The sequence below is a fragment of the Perognathus longimembris genome, chromosome 14 (assembly GCF_023159225.1).
Source record: "Perognathus longimembris pacificus isolate PPM17 chromosome 14, ASM2315922v1, whole genome shotgun sequence".
NCBI classification, from domain to species: Eukaryota; Metazoa; Chordata; class Mammalia; order Rodentia; family Heteromyidae; genus Perognathus; species Perognathus longimembris.
In genome coordinates, this window is record NC_063174.1 from 21,922,220 (window position 1) to 21,949,186 (window position 26,967).

Genomic DNA, 26,967 nt, shown 5'->3' on the forward strand with positions numbered 1-26,967 from the left:
ATAGGCAGGGAAATAGCATCCTCCATAATGAGTATCTAGAAAACCACCTCTGTGCTACTCTGATTCAAGCAGTTCTTCTTTTCCTGGCCCTGCATCATTTATGATCCCCTTCTATGCCTTGGACTATCAGCCTAGGAAGAGTTGCTACTAGTGTCAAGATATTTTAATGCTAAGGTCGGAGGTGTGGCCCAGTTGGTAGAGGGTTAGCTGGTAAGTGAAAGTGGTAGATATTGAGTCCCAGTCTCAAACCAAAGAAAAAAAGAAAAGATTTTACTTCTAAGAACAAAAACATCTCTTCTTCTGAAACTAATTGGACTTTGGAATTTAGGTTTGGTGTTTATAACTTCAGTTTTCTTTCTGTTTTGGGACAATTACAATAACCTATATACTAAACTAATCATGAATCACAAATCCCTTGCCACTTGCCAAATAATTATATTAGTTACATAGTTTACTAATGATAAACAGGGACTTTTTGGATGGCCAAATCTTGGATTACCAACTCTAATTTAGGGATTTGACATAATGGAATATCTTTGAATATTTAGATTTTTATCAAAATTAAAAGCTTTGGACTGGGTCTGTGGCTTAGCAGTAAAGTTCTTGCCTAGCATGAAAGAAACTCTGGGTTTGATCCCTCAGCACCATATAAACAGAAAAGGGCAGAAGTGATATTGTGGCTCAAGTGGTAGAGTGCTAGCCCTGAGCAAAAATGAAGCCAGGGACAGTGCTCAGGCCCGAGTCCCAAGCCCCAAGACTGGCAAAAAAAAAAAAAAAAAATTTAAAAGCTTTTTTTTTTTTTTGCCAGTCCCGGGCCTTGAACTCAGAGCCTGAGCACTGTCACTGTCCCTGGCTTCTTCTCGCTCAAGGCTAGCACTCTGCCGCTTGAGCCACAGCATCGCTTCTGGCGGTTTTCTGTATATGTGGTGCTGGGGAATCGAACCTAGGGCCTCGTGTATCCGAGGCAGGCACTCTTGCCACTAGGCCATATCCCCAGCCCTAAAAGCTTTTATGCATGAACAAGACCAGTGTGAAATGTTTAATAGCTCCTTTAAAGATATATTTTAAATAAAAATAAAAATTAAATACTTTAAATAAATATATTTTATTAAAATTTAATCAAGATTTTTGTTAAATATATTTGAAAACAAGTATAAACTTTCTTCTTGTCATTATTTTCAACTGTTTACATCATTTTTACATTGTGTTACATATTATAAATTAATCTAGGCAGGATTTCAACATATAGGAGAATGGGCATAGAGTACATGCAAAGAATATGCCATTTTATATACAGGACTTGAGTATCTAAGGCTTTTGGCATTTTTTTGAGTCCTGGAACCAATGCCCTGAGGACAATGAGAAAAGAATGCATTGCTGTTTTGTTTCCCATTAAAAAAGAAATTTATTACTCTCAGGTCATAGACAGCTAATTTTTTAATTAATTTTTAAAATCTATAATGCATATAGCTCATCTTGATCAGAGTTACCCTGTCCATCATTCCTCCCCATCTCATCTACCTCTTCATACACCAATCACTTCAAGTTTCTCACTTTCTTTTTCACATATGTACATTGAACATTATAACTGTATTTGTTCATGGTTCCTTTTCCTATTAATTTACTCCCATCCCATTAGTCTCTCTCCATCCAAAACTAGTTTCAGCTTCCTGGTAGTCATTTTGTCAAACTGTTAATTGTTCAAAAGGTTTATACCATGGAATCCATTCCTGTGCATTTTAGTCGGCTTGGAGACACACACACACACACACACACACACACACACTACATACACACATACATATATATACACATATTGCCCGTATGTTTGTTTACATGGGAGAGTGTATCAAAGAAAGCATGTACCCTTTGTCTTTCAGCGTCTGGATTACTTCACTCAGTACAATTTTTTGCCCAGATCCATCTGTCAATACAGATATAGTCTGTATTGATTACATTTAATTTTTGTATGTGTTTGTAGTATGTGTTTGAAATCAGGGTCTCATGCTTGCCAGGCTGCTTGAGTAATACCTCAAGCCTTCACTTTTAATTTTTCAAAAGGTAATAAAGACAAGCATAATTTATACATGTTATTTATGTCTATGTTGTAAAGATACAGAAAAATTTCCTTATACTGAATATGTATGAGTATATACAAATATCTATAGCACATGTGCATTGATATCTATTGAATAAACACATAAAACTTTTATGTCATTAAGGAATTTAGAAAAATGTCTCTTTATCTTTGAACTGAATATTTAACTGCCTTACATAATCTACTAATACCAATGAGTTCTTGATACCAAAGAAACAATGTTGAATATGATATATACAGTTATAATCTAGAATCACACATGTGAGGAATATACCAAAATGCAGGCAAATATATTATTATAAGTGTGTGGTTAGAATTCTGTGTTTAATGGAGGTACTACAAAACAAAATTTATCTCCCAAATTTGGCTCAGAATATTACTTCCTGAAGGAATATGTAGGTAAAATCTGAAGATGATATAGGTAGTTATATGGAGATGTAACAGGGTAGTTGGAGTGAGGGACACAGTAAAAGGGGTTTGTACTGTAAGAAACCAGTATAACTTCATCAAAGAGTATGAAAGGGGAGGGTAAAAAGTATGACTAGGCCAGGAGCCAGTGGCTCATGCCTGTAAACCCAACTCATTGGAAGGTGGAGATAGGGAAGATCATGGTTCCAGATCAAACCAGGTGAAAATGCTTAAAAACCTTCCATCTCAGTGAGAAAAGCAAAACAAAACAAAAAATACCCTGGGACTGGTGGCACAAACTTCTCTGCTCAGGTACAATGGAAAACTTAAATAGGGGGGCTGCTGTCCAGACTGTAAGGTTCGGGAAAGGAAAGGAAACCTGACACATGGTCCAGGAGAAAGGAGTTTATTGGGGGGAGAGAAAACTGCTAGCCCACGCAAGATGGAGGCGTGGGGAGACATGGGGGGAAGGAAGAAGAGAAAAGGAAAGAGTGAAAGGGAGCAAGAGAGAGTAAGACAGGAAAGGAAATACAGCGAAAAGGAAAGAGAATGGGGGCTTGTGTTGACCCAAATTATATAGGGAAAGGTGGGTGGTATGGCCAGTTGGATTGGATATGAGCTCAGAGATGCAGGAGGTAACTACCTCCAGGTGTGCCAGTTACCTAGGTAACACAGGTACTGAGCACAGACTTAAACAGGTTGGGGGGCATCTGCATGGAGCCTTTCTAGAGGTGGACCTTACACAGGTCAGTCTAGGGGCAAGGGAAAACAAAGTAAAAAAAGGTGAGAGGCATGGCTCAAACAGTAGAGTGCCTGCTTTGCAAGTGTGAAGCCCAGTACTGCCAAAAAACCAAACAAGAAAAACAAAGAAATAAATGTTCTTTAAAAGGCCTAAATTATGAGAAATGCTGAAATGCCTTTGAGCTGAATATTTTAACTGCCTTACATAATCTACTAATACCAATGAGTTCTTGATACCAAAGAAACAATGCTGAATATGATATATACAGTTATAATTTAGAATCACACATGTGAGGAATATACCAGAATGCAGGCAAATATATTACTATAAGTGTGTGGTTAGAATTCTGTGTTTAATGAGGGTACTACAAAACAGGGCACTGGAGACTATATAATTTATGCTGAAATAATGAAAAGCATGTTACTCATTCATTGAACGTCTTTAATGGTAATGATCATGATCAGTCTTGTGTTCTAGAACTAAGTTTTCGGTAGAAAATAGATTGAGTAGCAGGGGAGACTTTACATGATATAATAAATCTCATGTTACAAGAATTGTACTGTAGCTAAACTGACTGTAGTCTTTGTGTCTGGTAAGACTCCAACATAGTAAAGTGTAAAGTTTATTAGAAAAAAAATATGTCAGAGCAAGAGAGCATGTGGCAGAGACAAGCCATGAGAAGACAGCACTTCAGCTTGCCACCGCCATCTGGCTCTGCTTTTCCTATTACAACTGGCCTTGGGTTAAATAAGGAGAATTTGAATCCTTGAAAACAGCTCTATTATTGGTAGATTTCCTTTTTGTTTCCTGTAAGATCAGAATGCCAATGATTTAGTGCTCAATCCTTATTTCCTCATTCCTTTGTCCTTCTTCTTCATTTTTTGTAGTCCATTTGTCACCTAAGTTTTGGTTTGTCAGTTTATTCTATAGACTACAACTACGTGCGGAATGGGCCTCACCTTCCTGACTGCCTGGACACTATGATGGCTTGGGTTGGACTTTCAGATGGTAGTATCAATCCCTCTGAGGCCTTAGTGCTCACTCAGCAAAACAAGCATAACTGGTTGTTTTAGTTTCCCAGGCTGCCAGAACAAAGTAGCAAAGACTGGGTGGGTGGCTGTTAAACATCAGAATAATTTCCTCACAGTTTGGGAGGCTAGAAGTCTTAGTTTCTTTTAGGAACTCTTTCCTTGACTTATAGATGACCCTCTTCTTCCAGGGTCTTGACAGGACGAAAACACGCCTTTTGTATTATGTCTGTGTCATAATTTCTTCTTTTACTTTTTCCTTAGGTGATACTGGGGTTCAAAGTCAGGGCCTCGCCCTTGCTAGGCAGGCATTCTACCAACTTGAGCCACACGTCCAGCTTTTTCAGTTCTAGTTATTTTTCAGGTAGCGTCTCCTTTTTTTTTTTGGCCTGAGATGGGCTTTAGGCAGTGATTCTTCAACCTATGCCTCCCGCATAACTAGAACTACAGGTGCATGTTGCCATGTCCACATTATTAGTTGCTAAGTTTTTGCTCATGTGAGCTTGGAACTGTAATCCTCCCAATCTATCTCTCAAGGCATAGGCCACTGTGCCCCACCTCCTCTTCTTATAAGGAGCCTCACAGTGGGTTAAGACCTAATGACGCATTTTAATTTAACCACCTCTCTAAAGACCCCATTTCAAAATATAGTCATGTGTTAAGTTACTAGGGGTTAGGATATAAACATATGAATTTAAGGGGATACAATTCACTCTCAAACACCATAGGAAACCAAAACAATCATAAAGTCTCTGGAAATGGTCCTAGATTATATAGAAATGACTAATATTTTCCCCAAGAAACCTGCTAAACTTTAGAAAGAACAATGAGAATCTGTGCTATCTGAGCAACCACAAACTCTTATTTGTCTTCCTTTTCCCACAGCTCATTTTCGGCCAAAGCTCGGTTTCAGGAAGGTGTAAACAAGAACACAGGGCTCCCTCTATCTCAGCTTCTAATCAAGAGGCAGAGTACCTCAACAAAAAGTCAAGGCCATCAGCATTTTTATACCCATCAAATCGGATTCACATAGTCCAAATTCCTGGTGCATGTAACCCCACACACAGGATGAAAAGCTCTCCCTCAGGGGCAGCAGACTGAAACTACTCAGGCTCCATCACCCTTACCAGACACCTTGCTCAGGTGGCAAAGGTCACACTTTAGGTGAAACAAATGCAGAACACTGTTGCATCACAGTCACCAAGGTGGGACTCTAACCCACGGCCAGACAGGCAGGGTTTTATCCCGAACTCAAAGGAGATTCCAAGACACTCAGCTAATTGGGCTAGGATTTTATTATCCCCATGGTGTCTGCACTTCACCACTCGGGCAGCGAAGTGCAGCCCTGAACTTCCATATGCCTGGGTTTTTAAGGTGAAAACCACACACAGGTGGTCAAGCAAGTTAGGCAAAACAAGTAAACATAATAGTTACAGAGGATTACAATTCTGGTTAAAGAAGGTAATATTGACCAGAACATATTCCAGATTTCCCTTTTCATATCTAAGGCCAGACCACCACATTCCAGGTTTTTCTTTTTGTATCTAAGACCAGACCACATTCCAGGTTTTAGCACTCTTCCAAGGTAATTTCTCCCCACCCCCCCCCACCCTACCCTGGGCCTTTTGTGGAGAGTCATCATAGTCTGGATGTCACAACCACCAGAGCCTGCTGCTCCCCCCAGAGCCCAGGGCAGTAGTTGAACTGGGTCCAGGGATACCAGGGAGGCTATCCACAAAAAATGGAGAACTCTGCACTCTCACCAAAAGAACTGACTGTATTTGAAACAGAGCATGAGAGATGTGTCAAGAAGCTAATCTATAAGCTATCTAGTTCACCAGAATCAATCAATCAATCAATCAATCAAACAAACAAACAGGAAAGGAGACTGCTAAGATGAACCCCTCACGGGTGAAAAGAAGAAAAAAAGTCAAGGGCTGACCTAACAAACTATCTCTATCTGAATTGTATTGGGTCAGACAGCAGAGCATAACAGGAAGCAAAACAAACAACAAAAATGAAAGAAAAACTGAGCAATTAATCAGCATTCAGCCCAACAGAACAGCCAGATGTGATACCAAAGGAGGCAGATAGCTTAACAAGGACATCCAGAAAAGAGATTGCTGGAGACATACAGTCCTGCTGACACCCTTATCAGCCTGATGACTTGTGGGCAGGTCCAAGGCTCACTAGAAGTGACAGAAGTGGCTTTTCACTTGGAGAGAAATGAATTTAACTAAAATAGCCAAGTCACTAAACAATCAAGCAACAACAACAAAATGCTGAGGTGGGGGAGGGGTGAGGGGGCACCAGTATACAGTTGTTACAAAATTACTTAAATTGTCTGGATTTCAACAAAAAAATATGAGTCATGCATAGAAACAGGAAGTATAACCCACACAACACAGGAAGACAAGAAGCAAGCAACAGAAATTACCTGTGAAAGGGCCAAGATGTCAGATTTAATAGACACTTCAAAGCATTTATTATAAATACATTCAAGGAATGTAAATAAATCATTATTAGAGTTTAAATATGTTAGTCACAAAGGACTATGTACAGCATGATTCAATTATAGGAAAAATTCAGAGAATACAAAAACCAGAGATACAGAAAATAACTAGTTTTTTTGCCTAGGGCTAACAAGAGTGGAATTGACTATGGGGTTTCTTTTGGGGAGTGATGATAATGTTCTAAATTTGATTGTGGTGATAGTTGCATATCTCTGTGAATATATTAAAGACCATTACATCGTATATTTAAAATAGTAACTGCATGATATGTGAATTATATAGATACACATACATATATATATAATTATATTAAAAAATAAACACTACAGACTCCAGACAGGAAAAAAAGTCTATGTGAATAGTATGACAGTAGAATAAAGATATGGATTTGAGATCAGTTTAAGAGAGAATCAGTCTAGTTTGAATAATTCAAATTTAATATCATTTCCTTGAGAGCTTTCATAGCAAAAAACTAGTGAAGTTAAGTCATAAGCAGCTCTTTACCCTAAACCTAAAGAAATATATCAAAACAAGGGGGAAAAAAGTTATCGGAGGAAGGTCTAGGATGAATATTCAGTCACACTGTGGTAGTAAAATCACACCAGTTAAAATATTAAAATACTTCCAAGATGGTCGGTAAATAGATGCCTTCTGGAACCATCTCTATCTTCCTACTTCAGGAAACCCCCAGCTGCCATGGACATCCTGGCATCTCTGGCCAACCCCTACTTCCTTCTACAGAGACTTCTTCAGAAAATAAAAGGCTGGTTTCTGGCATGGGTGGCCATTAGGATACTGTTGGGGGCACTATGGCCTATAGTTGTTGTAACTGCTGATCCTTTGAAAAGGGAAAGCTGCTATGATCATCTTTCTAGCAGCTAGTGGTGGGCACAGATTTGTCCCCATACAAGCTAACCATTATACAATTCTACCTCAAGTTTCTGGAATTTTTTTTGAGTTTTCTTCTCCACAGTATACAAGTGAATTTTAGTAACAGTTTGTTACTCTGAGTAACTGAAAATGATTAAACGTTAAAGTTTGTATTGCGAGATGGATCTTTTCCAGTATATATAATCTATAATATATATTATTTTAATATATTTAAAAATTTCACTTTTGGAAGTTTACTAGAGAATTAAAAATCATATATAGGATCCTCATCATATTTCTAGTGCCCACCATTGACTCCTAACCTTATTCCTGTAGTCATTTATCAAATGTGTATTAGTACATACGACTTGCAATTGTGATGGTCATGGAGATGTACTGCTCAAGATTGCTGGGAGCTTGCTGTCGTCCAGAGCTGCCACTGTCAGTGCTGAAGTTTTAATCTTCCCCCCAGCTGCTGCCTTCCCCTTGAGCCAATGGCTAAGCGACAGATGTATGAGGGCCAGATTTTCCTACCTGATATCGGATTCCTCAAATGTGTAATTCTGACTCCTGCTACAACATTATAAGGACAGTGATCTAAGCTCCTCTCAGCCTCTTTCTTGTTCCATGGGTGTCAGACTGATAATTTAGTCTGAATGATCCCCTGCCTGCTCCTAACCTTCATTTCTGATTTTATGTAAGTCCTTCTCCCAATAAATCCCTTATTTTTTTATTTTGTTTTTGTTTTTTTGCCAGTTCTGGGGCTGGTATTCAGGGCCTGAGCACTGTCCTGGCTTCTTTCTGCTGCTCAAAGCTAGCACTCTACCACTTGAGTCACAATGCTACTTCCAGTTTTTTCTATATAAGTGGTGCTGAGGAATCAAACCCAGTGCATCATGCTACCACTAGGCAATATTTCCAGCCCTCCCCCCACCACATAAATCTCTTATGTATCTCATTCTATTCTAACTAGAAAACTAGCAGAGGGGAGAATCAAGAAGTGTGTGTGTGTGTGTGTGTGTGTGTGTGTGTGTGTGTGTGTGTGTGTTATCTAAGCTGCCTATTAGATTTCCAAAAGCTGACCAGCAGAGTTAGTATATGTTGGTAGTTCCCAGAAGGGTCAGACCTGTAATGACAGTCATTAATTAATGACTTTCCAGGTCAGGATTAAATTAATTGGAGGAATACGGTGATATGAAGAGAAATGGAGGACCAGTATATCATCCTGAGACATGACAATGTCTGGAAATCAGGGAGAGACAACCAGTCAAGAAATCTGAGAAAGAGCAGCTAATGAGGAAGGAGAAAAATACAGAGCTGTCATGTAAGGCAAGACAGCAAAGCCTTTCAAGAGATTTGTGGCAACTGTAGAATGCTGTATCCTTACAAGGATACAGCCATTTTGTGGAGTGGAGGGAAGTGGGTCAATTAGAGGGAGTTGGGAGGAGAAGGTGAGGTAAGGACAATGGCAATTACTTTCATTTAGTGATGGGGTAGTTCACATTTTGGTTTGAATTTCTACTTAAAATCAGCAAAATTGGCAAACATGTCTTACAAGCCTGTATGCATTGTTCTATTTTGAAATTATACTTCTACTAGGATTTCTGTACCTGCTGTGTTTTTTAAAAAAGAAAGATAAAGTGCACAAAACACAGTTAAAATGTATGTCCTGATGGGTTTTTAACTATTTGTTCACTCAGTTAATCACTGTTCATGCCAAGATACAAGAAATGAGTACCCATAAGATTCTTGGTGCACCGTCTATAAACCTTCTGAGCTGAACCATTCATTCATTATTTGGCCTAACAAACCATTAACACAATCCATTAAGGGCGGGGGGGGGGGGCAGGGGTACTGGGGCTTGAACTCCAGAACTGAGTGCTCTCCCCTAGATGTTTCAATCCAGTTTGGTTCACAACCATTGAGTCACACTTTCACTTTCGGCCTTTTGGTGGTTAATTGGAGATAAGAGTCTCAGACTTCCCTGGCTTCCAACTGGGATCCTCAGATCCCACTGAAGCATGTCTTCCATAAAATTTATTACAGAAAATTTCAAATAAATGTTTTCTGAAAGACACAGGAAACTTTTAGGATAAATATAAACTTACCAACTGGATCGGACAGAAGTACAAATGCAAAACGCTTGGCACCAAAATACAGGCAGAGACCCCCAAAGCCCCGCCCCTTTCTGGGCCACGCCCCCTTCCGCACCACGCCCCTTTCCGCGTTTTTCGTGCGCTCCGATTGCTCGGCTCCGCCGACTGAGGAGGCATCCTTTGTGGCCTGCGCCAGCGCGCTTCTCCCTTCGCTCCAGCATCCACTGGGCCCAGACGTGCGCAATGAGTTTGCTCCCTAGGAGCATGCGCAGAGCGGCGAACGAGGCCGGAAGCGGGAGCTTCTGCGGGGAGGTGGGGCTGCCGCGCGGTCTGAGGGGTGGGCGAGCCGCCGACATGTCGCTCCCGGGCCGTCTCGTAGTTCCCCTGATAGTCTCAGTGCTGTTGCTCTGTGGGGCTCCGTGGGCCTACGGACGGCGGAGCGACGTGCGCATCATCACGGACGAGAACTGGACGGAGTTGCTGGAAGGGGAGTGGATGGTGGAATTGTGAGTACGGGGTGGCTGTGGTCGGCGCGGGCCGGGCTCCAGGCCGCGGGCCTGCTCCCCTGAGCTCACCCCAGCTTCCCGTCCCTCAGGCCGGTGCCCCTGGGACTGCCCCTCCAGTCACGGAGCGGGCGCCCGGCACCTCGTCCCCACCTGCACAGGGTCCCCCGTCCCCGTTAGCGTCCAGTTCCAAGTCCTCCCTGGAGTTTCGGGCCGCGGTGCCCGCGGTGAGTGCGCCCCAAGAAGTGCGAGCCGCCTCCAGTCCCCCAACTTCCTCCATGGATTTGCGGGTGGGGTGGGTGTGCACCCGTTACCATTCACAGTGTCGTATATAATTAATTTTACAGTGATCTCTTCGCAGATAGGTTTGTCGACTTAATTTCCGCCAGACTTTTCAGAAGCGAAGATTTAATAAAATCTTCCCGCGCCTTTGGTCTATCTTTAAGAAATACGTCGGCCCATTTGCAGTGTTAGCATTTGGAGCTAGTTGTGTATTTTATGAATTGGGTACTTTAAAAAAATTGTGCCTGGTTGAAATTGGTTTGCTTTTCAATCTTCTGTTTCTTTGTTTTCTCCCCGCTATTTGCTTTCTTTTTCTTTTGTCCGTCGGGTGTGTGCCCTTTGCAGTGTGGAGAATAGCTTTGAATTGTTACTCGTGGGCCATTGCAAGTGATATTGTATTAAGAGATTAAATGAATATATTAGCATAATTATGATAAGCTCTTTAAGAGCACCAGATCATCATTTCCTTTTCGAGCAAGAAAAGCATGTGTCTTGTTTGACAATCTACTGTCTTTCTACTGTGGGAGGAAATATATAGTATAGTATATATGTAGATGTAGTAAAAGCACCATTATTGGATATTAACTGTGTACTGGACACTGTCAAGCACCCTTACATTATTGCATATCCTATAAATTCTCCCTGTATATTAGTTATTTCCTCCCTTTTACAGATGGGAGAAATAGATGTCTAAATACTTAACTGACCTGTTCGGATATTACTATACTGGCTCTCTTTGGGCTTGCACTGTAAGCATGCAATTATTGTGTGATATAACACACCCTTTAACAAGGCTTAGGTATTTTCTTGTATTGTAGGTACAGTTGGGCAAATGTAAGTAGACATTCTCCAAGGAAGAACTCAGAAGATTAAATGGGAACTCCTGAGTAATTAACCTCCCCTCCATACTTAGCACATATAGATAGAAGAAGTAAGATAGAAGAAAATGCTTATTATTATGCATATAGTCTGCAACTCCTGAAATAAGTTTACATGTTGTGTTGAAGGGGCTAGGAAGAGGAAATAAAAATTAGTAACAGCATTTTTTTCCCCAGTCATGGGGCTTGAGTTTAGGGCCTGGGTGCTGTCTCTGAGCTCTTTGACCCAAGGGTAGAGCTCCACCACTTTGAATCACAGCTCCACTTCCGCTTTCTGATGCCTACTTTCAGTTTTCTGATGGTTAATTGGAGTTAAGACTCTCAGGGAGTTTCCTGCTTGGGCTGGCTTTGAACTTCCATCCTCCTATCTCAGCCTCCTGAGTTGTCAGGATTACAGGTGTGAGCAATCAACGCCAGGCAGTGGCAGCATTTTTTTCAGTCGTGTGTTACTTGTATTTAGATTGTGCCCATAAAGTATGTAGTTAAAAACAATATGTTAAGGAATTGTGACTATAAATGTATATATAAGTACAGAGAAATATTATTCATTTTAAGTTCTTTCAGTCAAACTAAATGCAGCATTCATGTACTAAGGGGAGTAAAACTAACAATCCAAATTAGACCATCTAACCTAAAATTGTAATCCAGGATATTTTTCTTTTTCCGTGGCTACAGATTCTGACTTGTAAAGAAGTTTTTAAAACACTAAGAAACAATTTGAAAAGAAAGGATATAGTATCCCTAATCATCTGTTTTATTTATTTTGGTTTTTTTGCCAGCCATGGGCCTTGAACTCAGGGCCTAAGCACTGTCCCTGGCTTTTTTACTCAAGGCTAGCACTCTGCCACTTGAGCCACAGTGCCACTTCTGTGTATGTGGGGCTGAGGAATCCAACCCAGGGCTTCATGTATACGAGGAAAGCACTCTTGCCACTAGGCCATATCCCCAGCCCTAATCTGTTTTAAATTACCAATAAGTTCTTTTTAGAAGAATCTATTTCTGCTTAGTTTTATTAGAGATATGTTTTCATTGTAATACAACTTGCTGTTAAGGAATTTGACTTGCAATACAAGTTTGTCTTGTTTTACATGCCTTTTTTTAGTACAGACACTTTTTTTATTTGTTTATTAATTGAACACAAATTTTTTTACAAGGTGTTGTGCAAAAAGGGTACAGTTACATAGTAGAGCAGTGTGTACATTTCTTGTGGTATCTTACATCCTGTTTTTCTATCCCTTCTCTAGGTCAGATAGACATATATACAATATACAATGTATCAAGAACATATACAGTGTTCACAGACTTGGTCTCTACTGTCTCTCCGTCTCCCTTTGTTAACAGTCATATATCAGGGAGATCATGCCCCTTTGTTTTCTGTGTTCTAGGCTTGTCTCACTCAACATTATTTGTTCGAGTTCTGACCATTTCCCTGCGAATAACAATATTTCACCATTCCTAATCGCTATGTAGTATTCCATTGTGTATAAGTACCATATTTTTTGGATCCATTCGTCTGTGGAGGGGCATCTGGGTTGTTTCCATATTTTGGCTATTGTGAATTGTGCCGCGATAAACATGGAGGTACAAATGTCTTTTTGATATCTTGGGTTTTGCTGTTTAGGATAGATGCCTAGGAGTGGTATGGCTGGGTCATAGGGTAGGTCTATATTGAGCTTTTTGAGAAACCTCCATACTGTTCTCCAAAGTGGTTGTACTAATTTGCACTCCCACCAACAATGGAGAAGGGTTCCTCTTTCCCCACAGCCCCTCCAGCATTTGTTGTTTCCTGAGTTCAGAGTATAGGCCATTCTAACTGGGGTGAGGTGGTATCTCAGGGTTGTTTTTATTTGCATTTCCTTTACTAGCAGGGATGTTGAGCATTTCCTCATGTGTTTCTTTGCCATTTTTATATCTTCTCTTGTGAAGTCTCTCTTTAGCTCTTTTGCCCATTTCCTAATAGGTTTATTGGGCTTGGAGGGGCTTAGTTTTTTGAGTTCTCTGTAGATGACAGAGGCCTTTGTCTGTTGCTGTGCTGGTAAATATCCTTTCCCATATCGTTGGCTGTCTTTCTATTTTGGTGGCTATGTCCTTAGCTGTGCAGAAACTTTTTAATTTGTGGTAGTCCCATTTGTTGAGTCTTTCCCCTATTTGTTGTGCCCCTGGGACTCTATTCAGGAACAGACACATTTTTTGTGTGTGATTTAGCAGGTATAGACTTCATTCTTTCTGGTCCCATGTGCTATGCAAATTATAAGATAATATAAAATAAAGTGGAAAAATAAAATCCAAAGAAGAAATTAGGACCTGGGAAGATAACAAATTTCAGTGAAGTAATTAGAATGCTAGTATGATTGACATAGAATTTTTAAGCTTAAGGTCTTGAAAACTGGTCCAAAGTTTTGTTTGGGGGTTAGGTTATGAAATAATATTCTTACATTTAAAAATTTTACATTTTTAGCTGTTCTTTGTATGAATAGTCTTCCGTCATAAGTCAACTTTGTCTTGTGGCAATCTTTCTCAGAAGCAATGGTTGCTTTAAGTTGAACATTTTATTTATCAAACCCCTGGCACCTTATATTTTTCTAGTACCTTGATGGAAATAGAAAAATAAAATTGGTGCTGATACTGATGGTTCATGCCTATAATCCTAGCTACTCAGCAGGCTAAAATATGAGGATTGTGATTTAGCAACAGCTCGGTAGACAAATCCTAGAAACTTACCTTCTAATTAACCAGCAAAAAACAAAACTATAGAGGTGTGGCTCAAGTAATAGAGATCCAGCCATTAACAGGAAGAACCCACTGAGAGTGCAAGCCTTCTAGCCTCAGTATGAGCACACTGATACACAATAAAAAATAAAGTAGGTGAACTCCAAAAGAGTCTTGATTTTTTTGGTGTCCATATCCTTTTTTTTTTTTTCTCAGTTCTGGGACTTGAACTCAGGGCCTAAGCACTGTCCCAGAACTTATTTTTCTGAAGGCTAGCACTCTATCATTTGAGCTACATACCTCACTTCCAGCCTTTTCTGTTTATGTGGTACTGAAGAATGGAACTCAGGGCTTTATGCATGCTATGCCAGCACTCAATCACTAAGCCACATTCCCAGCCCTGGTGTCTATATCTTAATAGAAAAATCTGTGGAAAACTTGTATCTGTAAGTTTTCTCTAAATTACTTTTTTGAAGTTAACATCATATTTCTTGATATCCAGATCATTAAACCACTTGCAACTTTTTTCATCTGCATAAAATTACTATTATTTTCAGTGCTTTTATGTAAAAAGTTCTCCATGAATTGTTTACAGTATTCTTTACTATTTTATATTTTATTCTAAGTTAAATGAACATTAGAGGACTTAACTTTTTTTTTATAACTATATTTCTTAGCTATGCTCCGTGGTGTCCTGCTTGTCAAAATCTTCAACCAGAATGGGAAAGTTTTGCTGAATGGGGAGAAGATCTTGAGGTTAATGTTGGAAAAGTAGATGTCACAGAGCAGACAGGTACTGTAAATATGGTTGGTTCTGCTTCCTTGACAGTTCTGTTTGTATTTACCTTATTTGCTACATTGCATGGATTTTACTTTCATTAGGTTTTTGTAAACATAATGGTCTGTAGCTAGTAAAGCTAATATGCAATTCGTTAAGCCTATCACATTCCTGATGGACACCTAGTATGCATTGGCTGCGAAAAGTAGATTCCTTAGTAGTTGTATACTGCTCATTTCTTGTATGTGTTGCTGTAAGAGACTGGGGAAATATTATCCTCCCCCCATTCTTACCCATGTAACTTTGTGTGTGTGTGTGTGTGTGTGTGTGTGTGTGTGTGTGTGTGTGTGTGTGTTTTCTGCCCCAGACCAGCTTAAAGATACCTTTGAGAAGTCCCAGAAAATGGTGGTTCAAATGGACTTTGACTAAAACATCATTTCTGTCCACACTCATCTTCAGAATAAGGACTGTATGGTTGAGTTTCCTTATAGAGTTAAGATCACATTCTATAATGATGAGAATTGAATCTTTAGATATGAATTTCAGATTTATTAATACCTATGAGTTGAAGATATTTAAGTCTTCTTAATTACAAAGCTTTCAGGGTGTGGGGTCAAGTACACTATTGACTTAGTTCCTTGCACAAGTGGTTTACTTTGCCCTTAAGGCTGTTTCTTTCTCAGACTAGTCAGTTTTGTTCTTGGTAGTTATAGTAAAACTGGGTTCCTGACAGCCTTCTCCCAAGTGGCAGTAGTAACTACTGTGCTTACCACTTTTTTTTTTTTTTGGCCAGTCCTGGGCCTTGGACTCAGGGCCTGAGCACTGTCCCTGGCTTCTTCCCGCTCAAGGCTAGCACTCTGCCACTTGAGCCACAGCGCCGCTTCTGGCCGTTTTCTGTATATGTGGTGCTGGGGAATCGAACCTAGGGCCTCGTGTATCCGAGGCAGGCACTTTTGCCACTAGGCTATATCCCCAGCCCTGTGCTTACCTCTTGCAACATTTGTGGTTATTTAATTTAATCCTTAACTTTGTGAGCTATCCCCATTTTGTAGTTAGGAAAACTGAAGTATCAAGAGATTAATCCTCTGTCATCAGTACCACCCAGTAATATAACTAATCAAGTGCTTATATATGTCTACAAATGTCTTCAATAGTTTGGTTTTACAAACTTATAAATTAGTATGCATGCAGTGTTTTTTTAAAGTTATTTTTAAATGTATAGTCATTATTACAAAGTCCAACTCTTAGCTATTTTCATGTTCTCGTTAGCATTTTAATAATTCATAATAAACTTTTAAGTAGTCAATGATTGATCCATATAAAACCTGCTGTGTATTCATTTGTAGGACTGAGTGGACGATTTATCATAACTGCTCTTCCTAGTATTTATCAGTAAGTATTTGAAGATTCAGTTACAGGAATGGATGTAGCATAATATAATTAGAATAGCTGGTCAAACTTGAATCATGTTGAAGAGCTGAAGTAATCTCAGTAATAGTCTTAGAAAGCGTGTTTTGCTCTTAGTGGTTTGCACCTTTTTATGGGTAAGTAATATCCAGGTCGCAGGGTATATGAGGGCTGTATGATGGGGCGAACATATGTTTCTCACAAACATATGTTTTTTGTCAGTTGCTTTCCCTGTTAGAGATTTGCAGTTGGTTTAGAAGTTGGTGCTCGTGTGAAATGGTGTGATTGATCCCTTTGAGTATAGTAAAGTCTGTGAGCCCAGGGTGGTAGTGAGTCCTATAGTACTGAGTGCAGGGGAGAAATAACTGTGAGGTAGTACAGTTTGTAGAACACATGGGTTTAAGTAAGTAGAGTTTTCAAGAGTGCAGGGTAAGCATCCCATTCTGAGAACCAGCTCATAAACAGTAGGAATGCAGTAGATACATTCAAAAAGTGGGTAAGAAGGTACTGTTGCACTTGTAGATTCAGTTGTGTAAGTCCGATTGAACAAGATTATATAGTAATACCTACTGCATCAACTCATTTAGTTTGTCTTAATCTTCTACACTGGAGATAGGAACTGTCAAATCTGTCGTTTCTTCTGTACATTAATGTAAGTAGCTAGTAGGCTTAAGACCAGGATGTTTCTCATTTAAAGTTACAAAACCCAAGTCAGCTTTTGGTTACATCTATATCTTGCTTTCCTTCTACTCTATGTGTGTGGTATGTGCATGCATGTGCATGTATGTGCATGGGTATGTGTGTGTCAGTTCTGAGGTTTGAACTCAGGGGCTGGGTGCTGTCCCTGAACTTTTTTTGTTCAAAGCTAGCTAGCACTTTGACACTTGAGCCTCAGCTCCACTTTTACCTTTTTCATTGTTTAATGCCTCTGAACTTGTCCGTAACTTCTTGCCCTTATTATTTTCAAGTTTTTTTTTTATATATCTTTCCTTAAACTCTCCCTTTTGAAATCTTAGTCATCCACTCATGAACAACTCAACTGTCACTCTTCAATTTATTTATTTATTTTTGCCGGTTCTGGGGCTTGAACTCTGGGGTCAGGGCACTGTCCCTGGGCTCCTTTTGTTCAAGGCTAGTGTTCTACAACTTGAGCCACAGAGCCACTTCCAGCTTATTCTGTGATTAATTAGAGATAAGAATCTCATAGCCTTTTACTGCCCAGGCTGGCTTCGAACTGTGATCCTCAGATCTCGCCTCCAGAGTAGCTAGCATTACCGGTGTGAGCCACTGGGCCTGGCTGAATATTTGTTTTTGAATAGAGGCTTCCTTGTCTTTTTCTAGATGGATCTCCCACCCTGCTGTAGGTAGTAGGGAGTTATTGACTTTGTATACTTGCAAGATGTGGGAGCTAAGAAGCATTTGTAACTGTGATAGAACTCATATACTGGAAATGGAAAAGAGGTGTGGATGGAGGGGAGAACGCAGAGTTAATTGAGTAGATACACTGAAATGCCTGGGAGGGAAGAGTGGCACCAGGTGGCTGGCAGTTTAAAGTAGGATAGCTGAGATGATAGGATTATAACTGAAAGTACCAGAAAAGTACCATAAAAGCTTAAAAGCAGCTTAAAAATATCTAGTAATTATCAAGAATTATTCTAGTAACTTTTCAAATCGTCATTCCATGAGTATGCTATAACATATAAGGCTTGAGGGATTTACTATACTAGTTAGATTATTTGAAGGGATAGAGTACAATCAGGCTCATGATGGTAGTTTGGGCCTTGATATGTTTATAGTTTGGGTCAAGATGGTAATAGTAGATAACACATTCTTGGGCAGTAACATTAGGTGAAGAAATAGTAAACATGTTAATTAATATTTTATTCTTATTTTCTTTAGTTGTAAAGATGGTGAATTTAGGCGCTATCAGGGTCCAAGGACTAAGAAGGACTTCATAAACTTTATAAGTGAGAAGGAGTGGAAGAATATTGAACCTGTTTCCTCATGGTTTGGTCCAGGTTCTGTTCTGTAAGTATGAGGGATTTTTTATTTTCTTATTTTACTTCAAAATTAATTAGAATAGATAATTGTATCTCATGTTAATACAGTATGGGTACTAAGTTGTTTCTTGGGTTCTTAAGTTATAGTCAGGGTTTTATCTGTTCTAAATCACACAGATACTTTTATGTTTGTTAAACTAGGACAAAGCCGTCTATAAAATTAGCTTGAATGCTTTTTAAGGAATTAGAGTCATTAAAAACTTAATTTTCCAGAGACTGAACAAAGTAGTGGGTATGCTTTCAGAAATGAGCCTAAGAATTTCCTTATCCGTACTCTCTTTAGACCTCAATTTGTATGTAGAGTGATTGAATTATTATGTTTGGCTGGTTATTCCACCTGTTTGATAACTTGGATTAATAGTCTGTCTGAATAGTAACTAATGGCATGATTAACCACTAGGCTTACAGATAGGGTAGGATTGGGAATGGCCAGCATGTCTTTTGCTACTCAGCTTGCATATAAGACCTACCTGGTTGAGAGTTTGGGGAATTTGGAGTTTTACTGAGGTTTTATCCTCGTGTAAGGAATTATTCCTATCCCCTCACTATACTTGTCCTTGGAAGATGGAGAGCATAAATATAAAGTAAAAAAAGAAAGCACTTTGGCTACTAGGAGTGAGGGAAAGATTATCCCGATATGCTATTTTAAAGTAAGTATCTTGTTCATTTGTGACTGACAAAACCTGAGCTGTCAAAACTCACCTACTGAACATCCCATGTCTAGCTATAGAACCTCATTTTTTTTTTTTTTTTTGGCCTGTCCTGGGCCTGAATTGAGGGCCTGAGCTCTGTCCTTGAGCCTCTCTATGCTCAAGGCTAGCGCTTTACTATTTGAGCCACAGCACCACTTCTGGCCTTTTCTTTTTATGTGCTACTGAGGAATCAAACCCAGGGGCTTCATGCATGCAAGGCAAGCACTCTACCACTAAGCCACATTTCCAGCAACCCCCCCTCCTCTGCCCCCCCACTTGACTTTTAAAAAGCAGTAGCATCATGATTAAAGTAGACTTTCTGTGTTGAGCTTAAGAAAAACCCAATTTTTGTTCTTTAATGTCTAGTAAATTAATCTTAACATTTTCTTTTTTTTTTTGGCCAGTCCTGGGCCTTGGACTCAGGGCCTGAGCACCATCCCTGGCTTCTTCCCGCTCAAGGCTAGCACTCTGCCACCTGAGCCACAGCGCCCCTTCTGGCCGTTTTCCATATATGTGGTGCTGGGGAATTGAACCGAGAGCTTCATGTGTAGGAGGCAAGCACTCTTGCCACTAGGCCATATTCCCAGCCCCTTAACATTTTCTGATAGCAAGTGGTTGCTTCAAAGTTTCTCTTGAGTCCTCAGATTAGTAGCTTATCCTTTTTTAATAGGTAGACTAAATAAGGAACATTCCAGTGTCAGATCAGCAGGGTCACCCACCCACTGTGATTGGCAATCAGCTCTTGTAAAGAAAAACCTGTTGGTAATGCCATTTGTGCTTACTAGAGGAGAAATGGTTAGAAACTCCAAAACATCTTATTTATAGAACATTTTTTTTTTTTTTTTTGGCCAGTCCTGGGCCTTGGACTCAGGGCCTGAGCACTGTCCCTGGCTTCTTTTTGCTCAAGGCTAGCACTCCGCCACTTGAGCCACAGCGCCGCTTCTGGCCGTTTTCTGTATATGTGGTGCTGGGGAATCAAACCTAGGGCCTCGTGTATCCGAGGCAGGCACTCTTGCCACTAGGCTATATCCCCAGCCCTTATAGAACATAAACTATATCTGCATTTGATTGTGTGAAAGTTAATTTTTACTTATGTAGTGACTCAGCATTTATTTCCTTCAATCATTTGTATATCACTGAAAGATACTAAATTAATACTGTTGGAAATTACAGTTAAAAAATGGTTTTGTACATGTACTAGAACTTGAATTCAGGTCCTTGCTTCTCTTTTTTGTCACAGCTGGAACTCTAGCACTTTTTTTTTCTCACAGCTGGCACTGCAGTTCTAGTTTTTGCTGGTTCATTGGCGATAAGTCTTAGGGATTTCTCTGCCCTGCTTGGCTTTAATCCCTTACTCTCAGACCTCAGCCTCCTGAATAGCTAGGATTAGAGATGTGAGCCTTCAATGCCCACCCAATAGGAAGGGCAGATGTTAAGGACCAGACTTAAGGCTTCCAATATATTAAATATAGACAAGTGCTCTACTACCTCAAGAGATAATTTTTGTGTGTGTGTGTGCTAGTCCTGGGGCTTGAACTCAGAGCCTGTGTGCCGTTCCTGAACTTTTTCTGCTCAAGGCTAGGACTCTGCTTACCACTTGAGTCACAGCTCCACTTCCAGCTTTTTGGTGCTTAATTGGAGATAAAAGTGTCAAGGACTTTTCTGCCTGATCTGGATTTGAAACTCTATCCTCAGATTTTAGCCTCCTGAGTAGATAGGATTACAGGCATGAGCTACTGGCACTCGACTTCTGAGCTTTTTCTGTGCAAGGCTAGATCTCTTCCACTTGACCCACAGTTCTACTTCTGGCTGTTTTTGGTAGTTTATTGGAGATAAGAATCTCACTAACTTTTCTGCCTGGACTGCTTTTGAAGTGTGTTCCTCAGATATCAGCCTCCTGAGTAGTTAGGCTACATACAGACTTGATCCACTGGTAACCCAGGAGGTAATTCTTAATTGGGAAGGTGAACAACTTGTTCCATTAAGCTCCCTTCTCTGCTCAGGTTTTGGAGGATTTCCAGGGTGAGTTTTGCTATTAGCAACCAACGTATAGAGCTTGTTACTCAGTTATTGAAAATTTATCCAATGAGGGCTGGGGATATAGCCTAGTGGCAAGAGTGCCTGCCTCGGATACACGAGGCCCTAGGTTCGATTCCCCAGCACCACATATACAGAAAACGGCCAGAAGCGGCGCTGTGGCTCAAGTGGCAGAGTGCTAGCCTTGAGCGGGAAGAAGCCAGGGACAGTGCTCAGGCCCTGAGTCTAAGGCCCAGGACTGGCAAAAAAAAAAATTTATCCGATGAAAGTTAAAAAGAATGTCAAAGTAGTAAGAGGAAAGGAAAAGAAGCTATGATTATGAGACCAGATGGTGGAGGCAATTCAAGAACTTACTTTTCATGAGCAAGCCTTATTAGAGGCATGTAGTCAGTATTATATCATAGTCTTGATTAAAGCTAGCAGCAAAATTTGTCATGTTGGAAAAATTATAGAGCAGAAAATAGAATATATAGATATAGACATTGCAAAATTGTATATCTTACTCAGCTTTTCACTAATCTCTTTTTATTTTAGGATGAGTAGTATGTCAGCACTTTTCCGGCTATCCATGTACATCAGGGTATGGATTTAAATATTTCTTTTCTCTTAAGCATTTTAACACTGTTATTTTTTTTAATAGACACATTTTGAGTTTTTATTTTCTTTTGATTTTAGACTTGCCACAACTATTTTATTGAAGACCTTGGATTACCAGTTTGGGGCTCATACACAGTTTTTGCTTTAGTGACTCTCCTTTCAGGACTATTATTAGGACTTGTAAGTACTTAATTTTAGAGTATTAGGAAGAAAAATATAATGTAATAATATAGGTAGATTGTATATTTTTGATGTTGTTCAGGGCCTGGGCATTGTACTCAAGGCTAGTGTTCTACCACTTAAATCACATCTCCACTTCCAACATTTTAGTAGTTAATTGGAGATAAAAGTCTCATGGACTTTCTTGCCTGGGCTGCCTTTGAACTTCAGTCCTCAGATTTTATTCTTCTTAGTAGCTTGCATTATAGACTTGAGCCTCTGGTGCCTGGCTGTATCCACATGTTGTATATTTGCATTTCTGTTTATTTTTGCAGTGTATGATATTTGTAGCAGATTGTCTTTGTCCTTCAAAAAGGCATAAATCACAGCCATACTCTTCAAGTAAGTATATTTGATTTTCTTTTCCTTTGTGGTTCTGGGAACTAAACTGTGGGCCTTGTGCATGCTAGGTATGAGCTGCATCCCCAACCCTAATTTTTTTTTTTTTGTAATTCATAATCTCATTCAGTTGTGTAAAGGCAGCCACACACTTAAGTATTATTACAGCTTAGGTTACTAAGTGTGAGTAGTCATCTGTCAGCTATAGCATAAAGGAAGGGGGAGGAAATAGATAATTCATGTGAGAATTGTATCCAGTGGTTTTTGGAACATTGTTAGTTCCTTTACTCATACAATGTGGATAATTTTATTATAGATAGCTTGTAGATAATAACATTGGTAATCACTATTTGAAAATTTCCTATTACTCATGGATTTGTTTTAATATAACTGAGTTAAAAATTTTAAAAATAGAATGCATTCTGCTTTTGAAGAAATTCAGTAGCAAAATGGTCATATTTGAATATTATTTATTACTTGTAACTTATTTTCAATTTTTATTGGGTTTTTTGGCTAAGATTTTGGGAAAAGCAATTCCTATACTTTTTTTTTTTTTTTGCCAGTCCTGGGGCTTGAACTTAGGACCTACGCACTGTCCTTGACCTTCTTTTGCTCAAGGCTAGCACTCTACCTGTTGAGCCACAGCGCCACTTTGGCTTTTTTTTTCTGATTATGTGATGCTGAGGAATTGAAACCCAGGGCTTCATGTGTGCTAGACAGGCACTCTACCACTAAGCCACATTCCCACCCCGCAATTCCTATACTTGATTTAGGATTGGCTGGGCTGCAAAATGAATGCATATAATTAGAAGCATTTGTTACTTGTCTAAAGGCTTACTTTCTTTTTTTTTTTTTGGCCAGTCCCGGGCCTTGGACTCAGGGCCTGAGCACACTGTCCCTGGCTTCTTCCCGCTCAAGGCTAGCACTCTGCCACTTGAGCCACAGCGCCGCTTCTGGCCGTTTTCTGTATATGTGGTGCTGGGGAATCGAACCTAGGGCCTCGTGTATCCGAGGCAGGCACTCTTGCCACTAGGCTATATCCCCAGCCTAGGCTTACTTTCTTGAACAGTTACTGTAAGTCGATTTCTTGATCTTGACACAATTGCCCTTTTTTGCTACATGAATTTTACTTGTGATAGACTGTCCTTTCATATTGTTGAGTGTTCCAGAGTATCTCACTAGTTGCCAGTAACATCATTCTGCTCACATGTAACAGCTAAAGATGCCTCCTGACATTGTTAAGTGTTGCTTGGGGGATAAAATCATCTTGGTGGAAAACAACTGAGATAAACCAGAGTACTCACTAAAACCACATGATATAGAAGGGGCCAAGTTCTATGAACCCAACATAAAGAGGGATGCCAGACATACCAAACAATAGGTTATCAAAGACTGGGAGTGTCTTCCTATATTTTGCTCTTATTAATTCTTCCCCCACACTCTGACTCTTGGTTTTCTGGGATTTGCAGCATTCTGGGATCATTGGCTACAATAAAGCTTTTTGGCCCAGTTCTATCTCCTGTGTCTCAATAACATAGTGTGAGCCAAATTTAGGTTAGCTAGGAACTGGCCCAGCAAAGAACATAGGATATACATTTGTGTACTCCTAATGTTTATACATTTCATTGCTTATAATTAATACCCTAATAGATGATATAGACTAGCATGAGGAAGAAAAAGCACATTTATGAGACTAGGAAACAGACAGATAGACAAGAATATAACTAACTGTAAATTTATGATTCTAGTTTTCCTAAGGACCCAAACAGTATAGTGTTGAAGTTTTAGTATATTTACAGGCCAAAAGATTAATTAAAATTAATATGAAATCTATTTAGTGCAGAATGCTTTCTTGTTCACAGCATTAATGATGACTCACTAGCTCATAGTAATTTTGTGACTAGGTGTATAATTTAAGCCTGTAGCTCATGTCTATAACTTTATGGTGGTTGTCGATTGAAGATGGATTGAAGTGCTGTCTTTCTATGGCTGCCATGTAATGTACTCATTTTTTTTTCTGCCCTTTCCCCCAAAAAAGAATTTGTAACACAGATCTTCAACTAATTTTTTTTATAAAATGTATCCTGAACTAGTATGAAAACATAATGTCCACTTTTTTCCCTTAATTTATTCCTTTACAATTTATTTCCAAACAAAACATTCAAGAAGTTAATGGGCAAATGAATCATTTTTATCTTGATGTTATTATGAAGCTGATCTAATACATTAACAAAAACACATTTGTGGTGTTTATCTTTAAGGAAAACCATTACCAGAATTTTCTCAACCTTTGAAAAAAGTGGAGGAAGAACAAGAGGCTGATGAAGAAGATGTTTCAGAAGAAGAAGTGGAAAATAAAGAAGGAACAAACAAAGACTTTGCCCAGAATACAATAAGACAACGTTCTGTGGGTTCTTCTTTGGCCACAGATAAATCCTAGTTCATCTTTATATGTAACACTTGGTAGGATTTTGACAAAACAAAAAATTGGTCATTTGTTTTGAAAACTGCTTGTATATTATGGGGCTCAGTCTAAATTGAACAGTTTTCATTCAGAAAATAAAGTGGATATAAAAGTTTGAATATGATTTAAGAATATTACCTAACAGTGGATTAAACATTTAGTTTTGGAAAATCTGGTGCCAAGCAATAAGATTTGTGTATATTTGTTTCAAATATGAAATGAAATATTGTATTTCCGAAGACTTGCATTATTGGGATATTTAAAATTACTTTAGAGAAAAAGATTTCTCATTTGATCCAATTTTTCTCAGTTTCACTGTGTGAAAAAATATATATATTTCCCATAAATGGGAACTCTGCCCAGTGTCTCAAAAACTGTTTGATAACTGTGATCTTTTAGAAGTATAGTTCAAAATTTCTTCTTGGTTTTAGATAATGGAACTAATAAAGAGTACCTTGTTTTAATTACAATTTTCTTTTCTACATGATGTTACATGCTACTGTTTGAGGATGGTTTTTTAAGTCCATCATGTTCTTTTGAACCTGTGAGGATTGATTGCCTTCATTGGTTTTGTGTGTGTGTGTGTGATTTTTCATGATTACACTTTTAAAATTGGGTGATATGAAGAATATCACTTATATTTGTTGTTGGTAAGCAGTTCTTTAAGTTGAAGTCTGTTGAGTGAACCATCAAGTTGAGCTATTTACTGATATACAATTTTGGTTCCCCATTCCAGATTTTACACAATCATTGAGCCTTTTCTTCATGTTTTCTTAGCTTTTTGTTTAATGTAAAGATGTACATTCCTAATTTTTTTATATGATGTAGAAAATCTGTTTCTGGAAGTTGAAAGCTAACTGTGATATGAGATGAAGTTTGTGTTCTGCTCAGGAAACAAGCATCTGTGTTTTCAGTGTATCCTCATACACATCATTCTTAATCTGTTCAGTATATGCTTACTGTTTTAAAATTACATATTCTTGTTTTTGAGAGACAGATTTACTGTTTTATTGTTAATGACTGCTAGTTGTGGTATTTCATGGTGAAATCAGCACACTGGGTGACATAATTTTTACCTTATAGCCAGGGGACGATGTAATAACTTCAGAGAAGGAGGAAACCATGCAATACATTCAGAATAAGTTTTTCATTATGTAATAGGTGATTTTTGTGATATTTCCCTCCTAATAAATCGTCAGATTTTTGGTACATAATGTACAAATTTTCTTCAAATGCCTTCTGTTCAGAATATTAAGTATTCTGCCATTGGTAAGTTTGGATGTGTAATCTGTGATGCCTTGGAAAGCCCTTCTCTGATAATGAAGACAAGTATGACTTCAGGTTGTATATTTAAAAGTATACTTGGTATCCAGCTGCTCTGGAGGCATATCTGAGAATTGTATTGAAGGCCAGACCAGGCAGGAAAGTCCAACTGTACACTTCCTCCAATCAGCTACTCAGAAAAAGCCAGAAGTGAAGCTGTGGCTCAAGTTGTAGAACACTAGCCTTGAGTTAGAAAAGCTCAGGCCAAGTTCCAGCCCCAGAACTGGCACACACACAAGTCTGACATGATTGTGGGAGTAATGCTCCTTAGTCCAACACTGTTTTAGTTTGTCATTGTCAGGTTTTTTATTAGAATATACTACAAAAAATTTCCTGAGCAGCTACAGTCTTGATATTTCCATAAACAGTATCTTCAGTTATTACATATTATCACTGTAGACACAAGTGCTTTATTTTGTCTTGAGAAAAAGGCTTAGAGAAGCTAGGATTATTTACAGATGATTTTGGGGTGAGTTCGATGCATTACCAGTACCATTCTGTCTTTCTGGCCTATCCACTGGCCATAATCATTTTCACTGAAGTAAGAAGTGGTCTTTGGTGGAGAATGTGGTCTTCTACCATACAATAATTTTTCCCAGACTTGAAAAAAACACCCATGGTTCCTTGTACTTCTCAGAGTTCCTGTTAGATTTTTGTTAAGTTTTTCTGTATTGATTCATGTAGTCCTTAGGACTATGAATATCTTTCAGGACAATTTAAAGAGCAGCTATACTAAAATATAGGAATTCAGTTTTGCCTCCATATTGTCCTTTTTTCCAGTATCAGTACAGAAAATTCAGTCTATTTTGGCTTAAAAAAGAATTCTATCAGGATAAGGCAACAAATGCTTTCCTAAATTTATGTAGTATATCTATTGAGAGTTAACGTACTTTTGATATTACTGCATAAAGAAATCAATTAAGG

At 39.0% G+C, this 26,967-nt stretch overlaps 1 protein-coding gene and 1 non-coding gene across 2 annotated transcripts; both read left to right on the forward strand.

Moving 5' to 3' along the window:
- The first annotated feature begins 9,985 nt into the window (after positions 1-9,985).
- On the forward strand, positions 9,986-25,641 carry Tmx1 (thioredoxin related transmembrane protein 1). Its single transcript, XM_048362266.1, has 8 exons — positions 9,986-10,261; positions 14,805-14,920; positions 16,252-16,297; positions 18,212-18,340; positions 21,636-21,681; positions 21,777-21,878; positions 22,193-22,259; positions 24,518-25,641. The coding sequence occupies exons 1-8, from the start codon at positions 9,999-10,001 to the stop codon at positions 24,694-24,696; spliced, it is 948 nt and encodes a 315-aa protein (XP_048218223.1). The 5' UTR covers positions 9,986-9,998; the 3' UTR covers positions 24,697-25,641.
- Positions 15,050-15,180, forward strand: LOC125363692. The gene has a single exon (XR_007213285.1). It is a non-coding gene; the product is annotated as a small nucleolar RNA SNORA70 (small nucleolar RNA).
- Positions 25,642-26,967: the final 1,326 nt, after the last annotated feature.

Coding starts and splice junctions, on each gene's coding strand:
- Tmx1 (XM_048362266.1), top strand. CDS start 9,999: ATGAGTTTGCTCCCTAGGAGCATGCGCAGAGCGGCGAACGAGGCCGGA. Junction 16,298..18,211: donor GCTCTTCCTAGTATTTATCA/GTAAGTATTTGA, acceptor TATTTTCTTTAG/TTGTAAAGATGGTGAATTTA. Junction 18,341..21,635: donor TTTGGTCCAGGTTCTGTTCT/GTAAGTATGAGG, acceptor TTTTTATTTTAG/GATGAGTAGTATGTCAGCAC.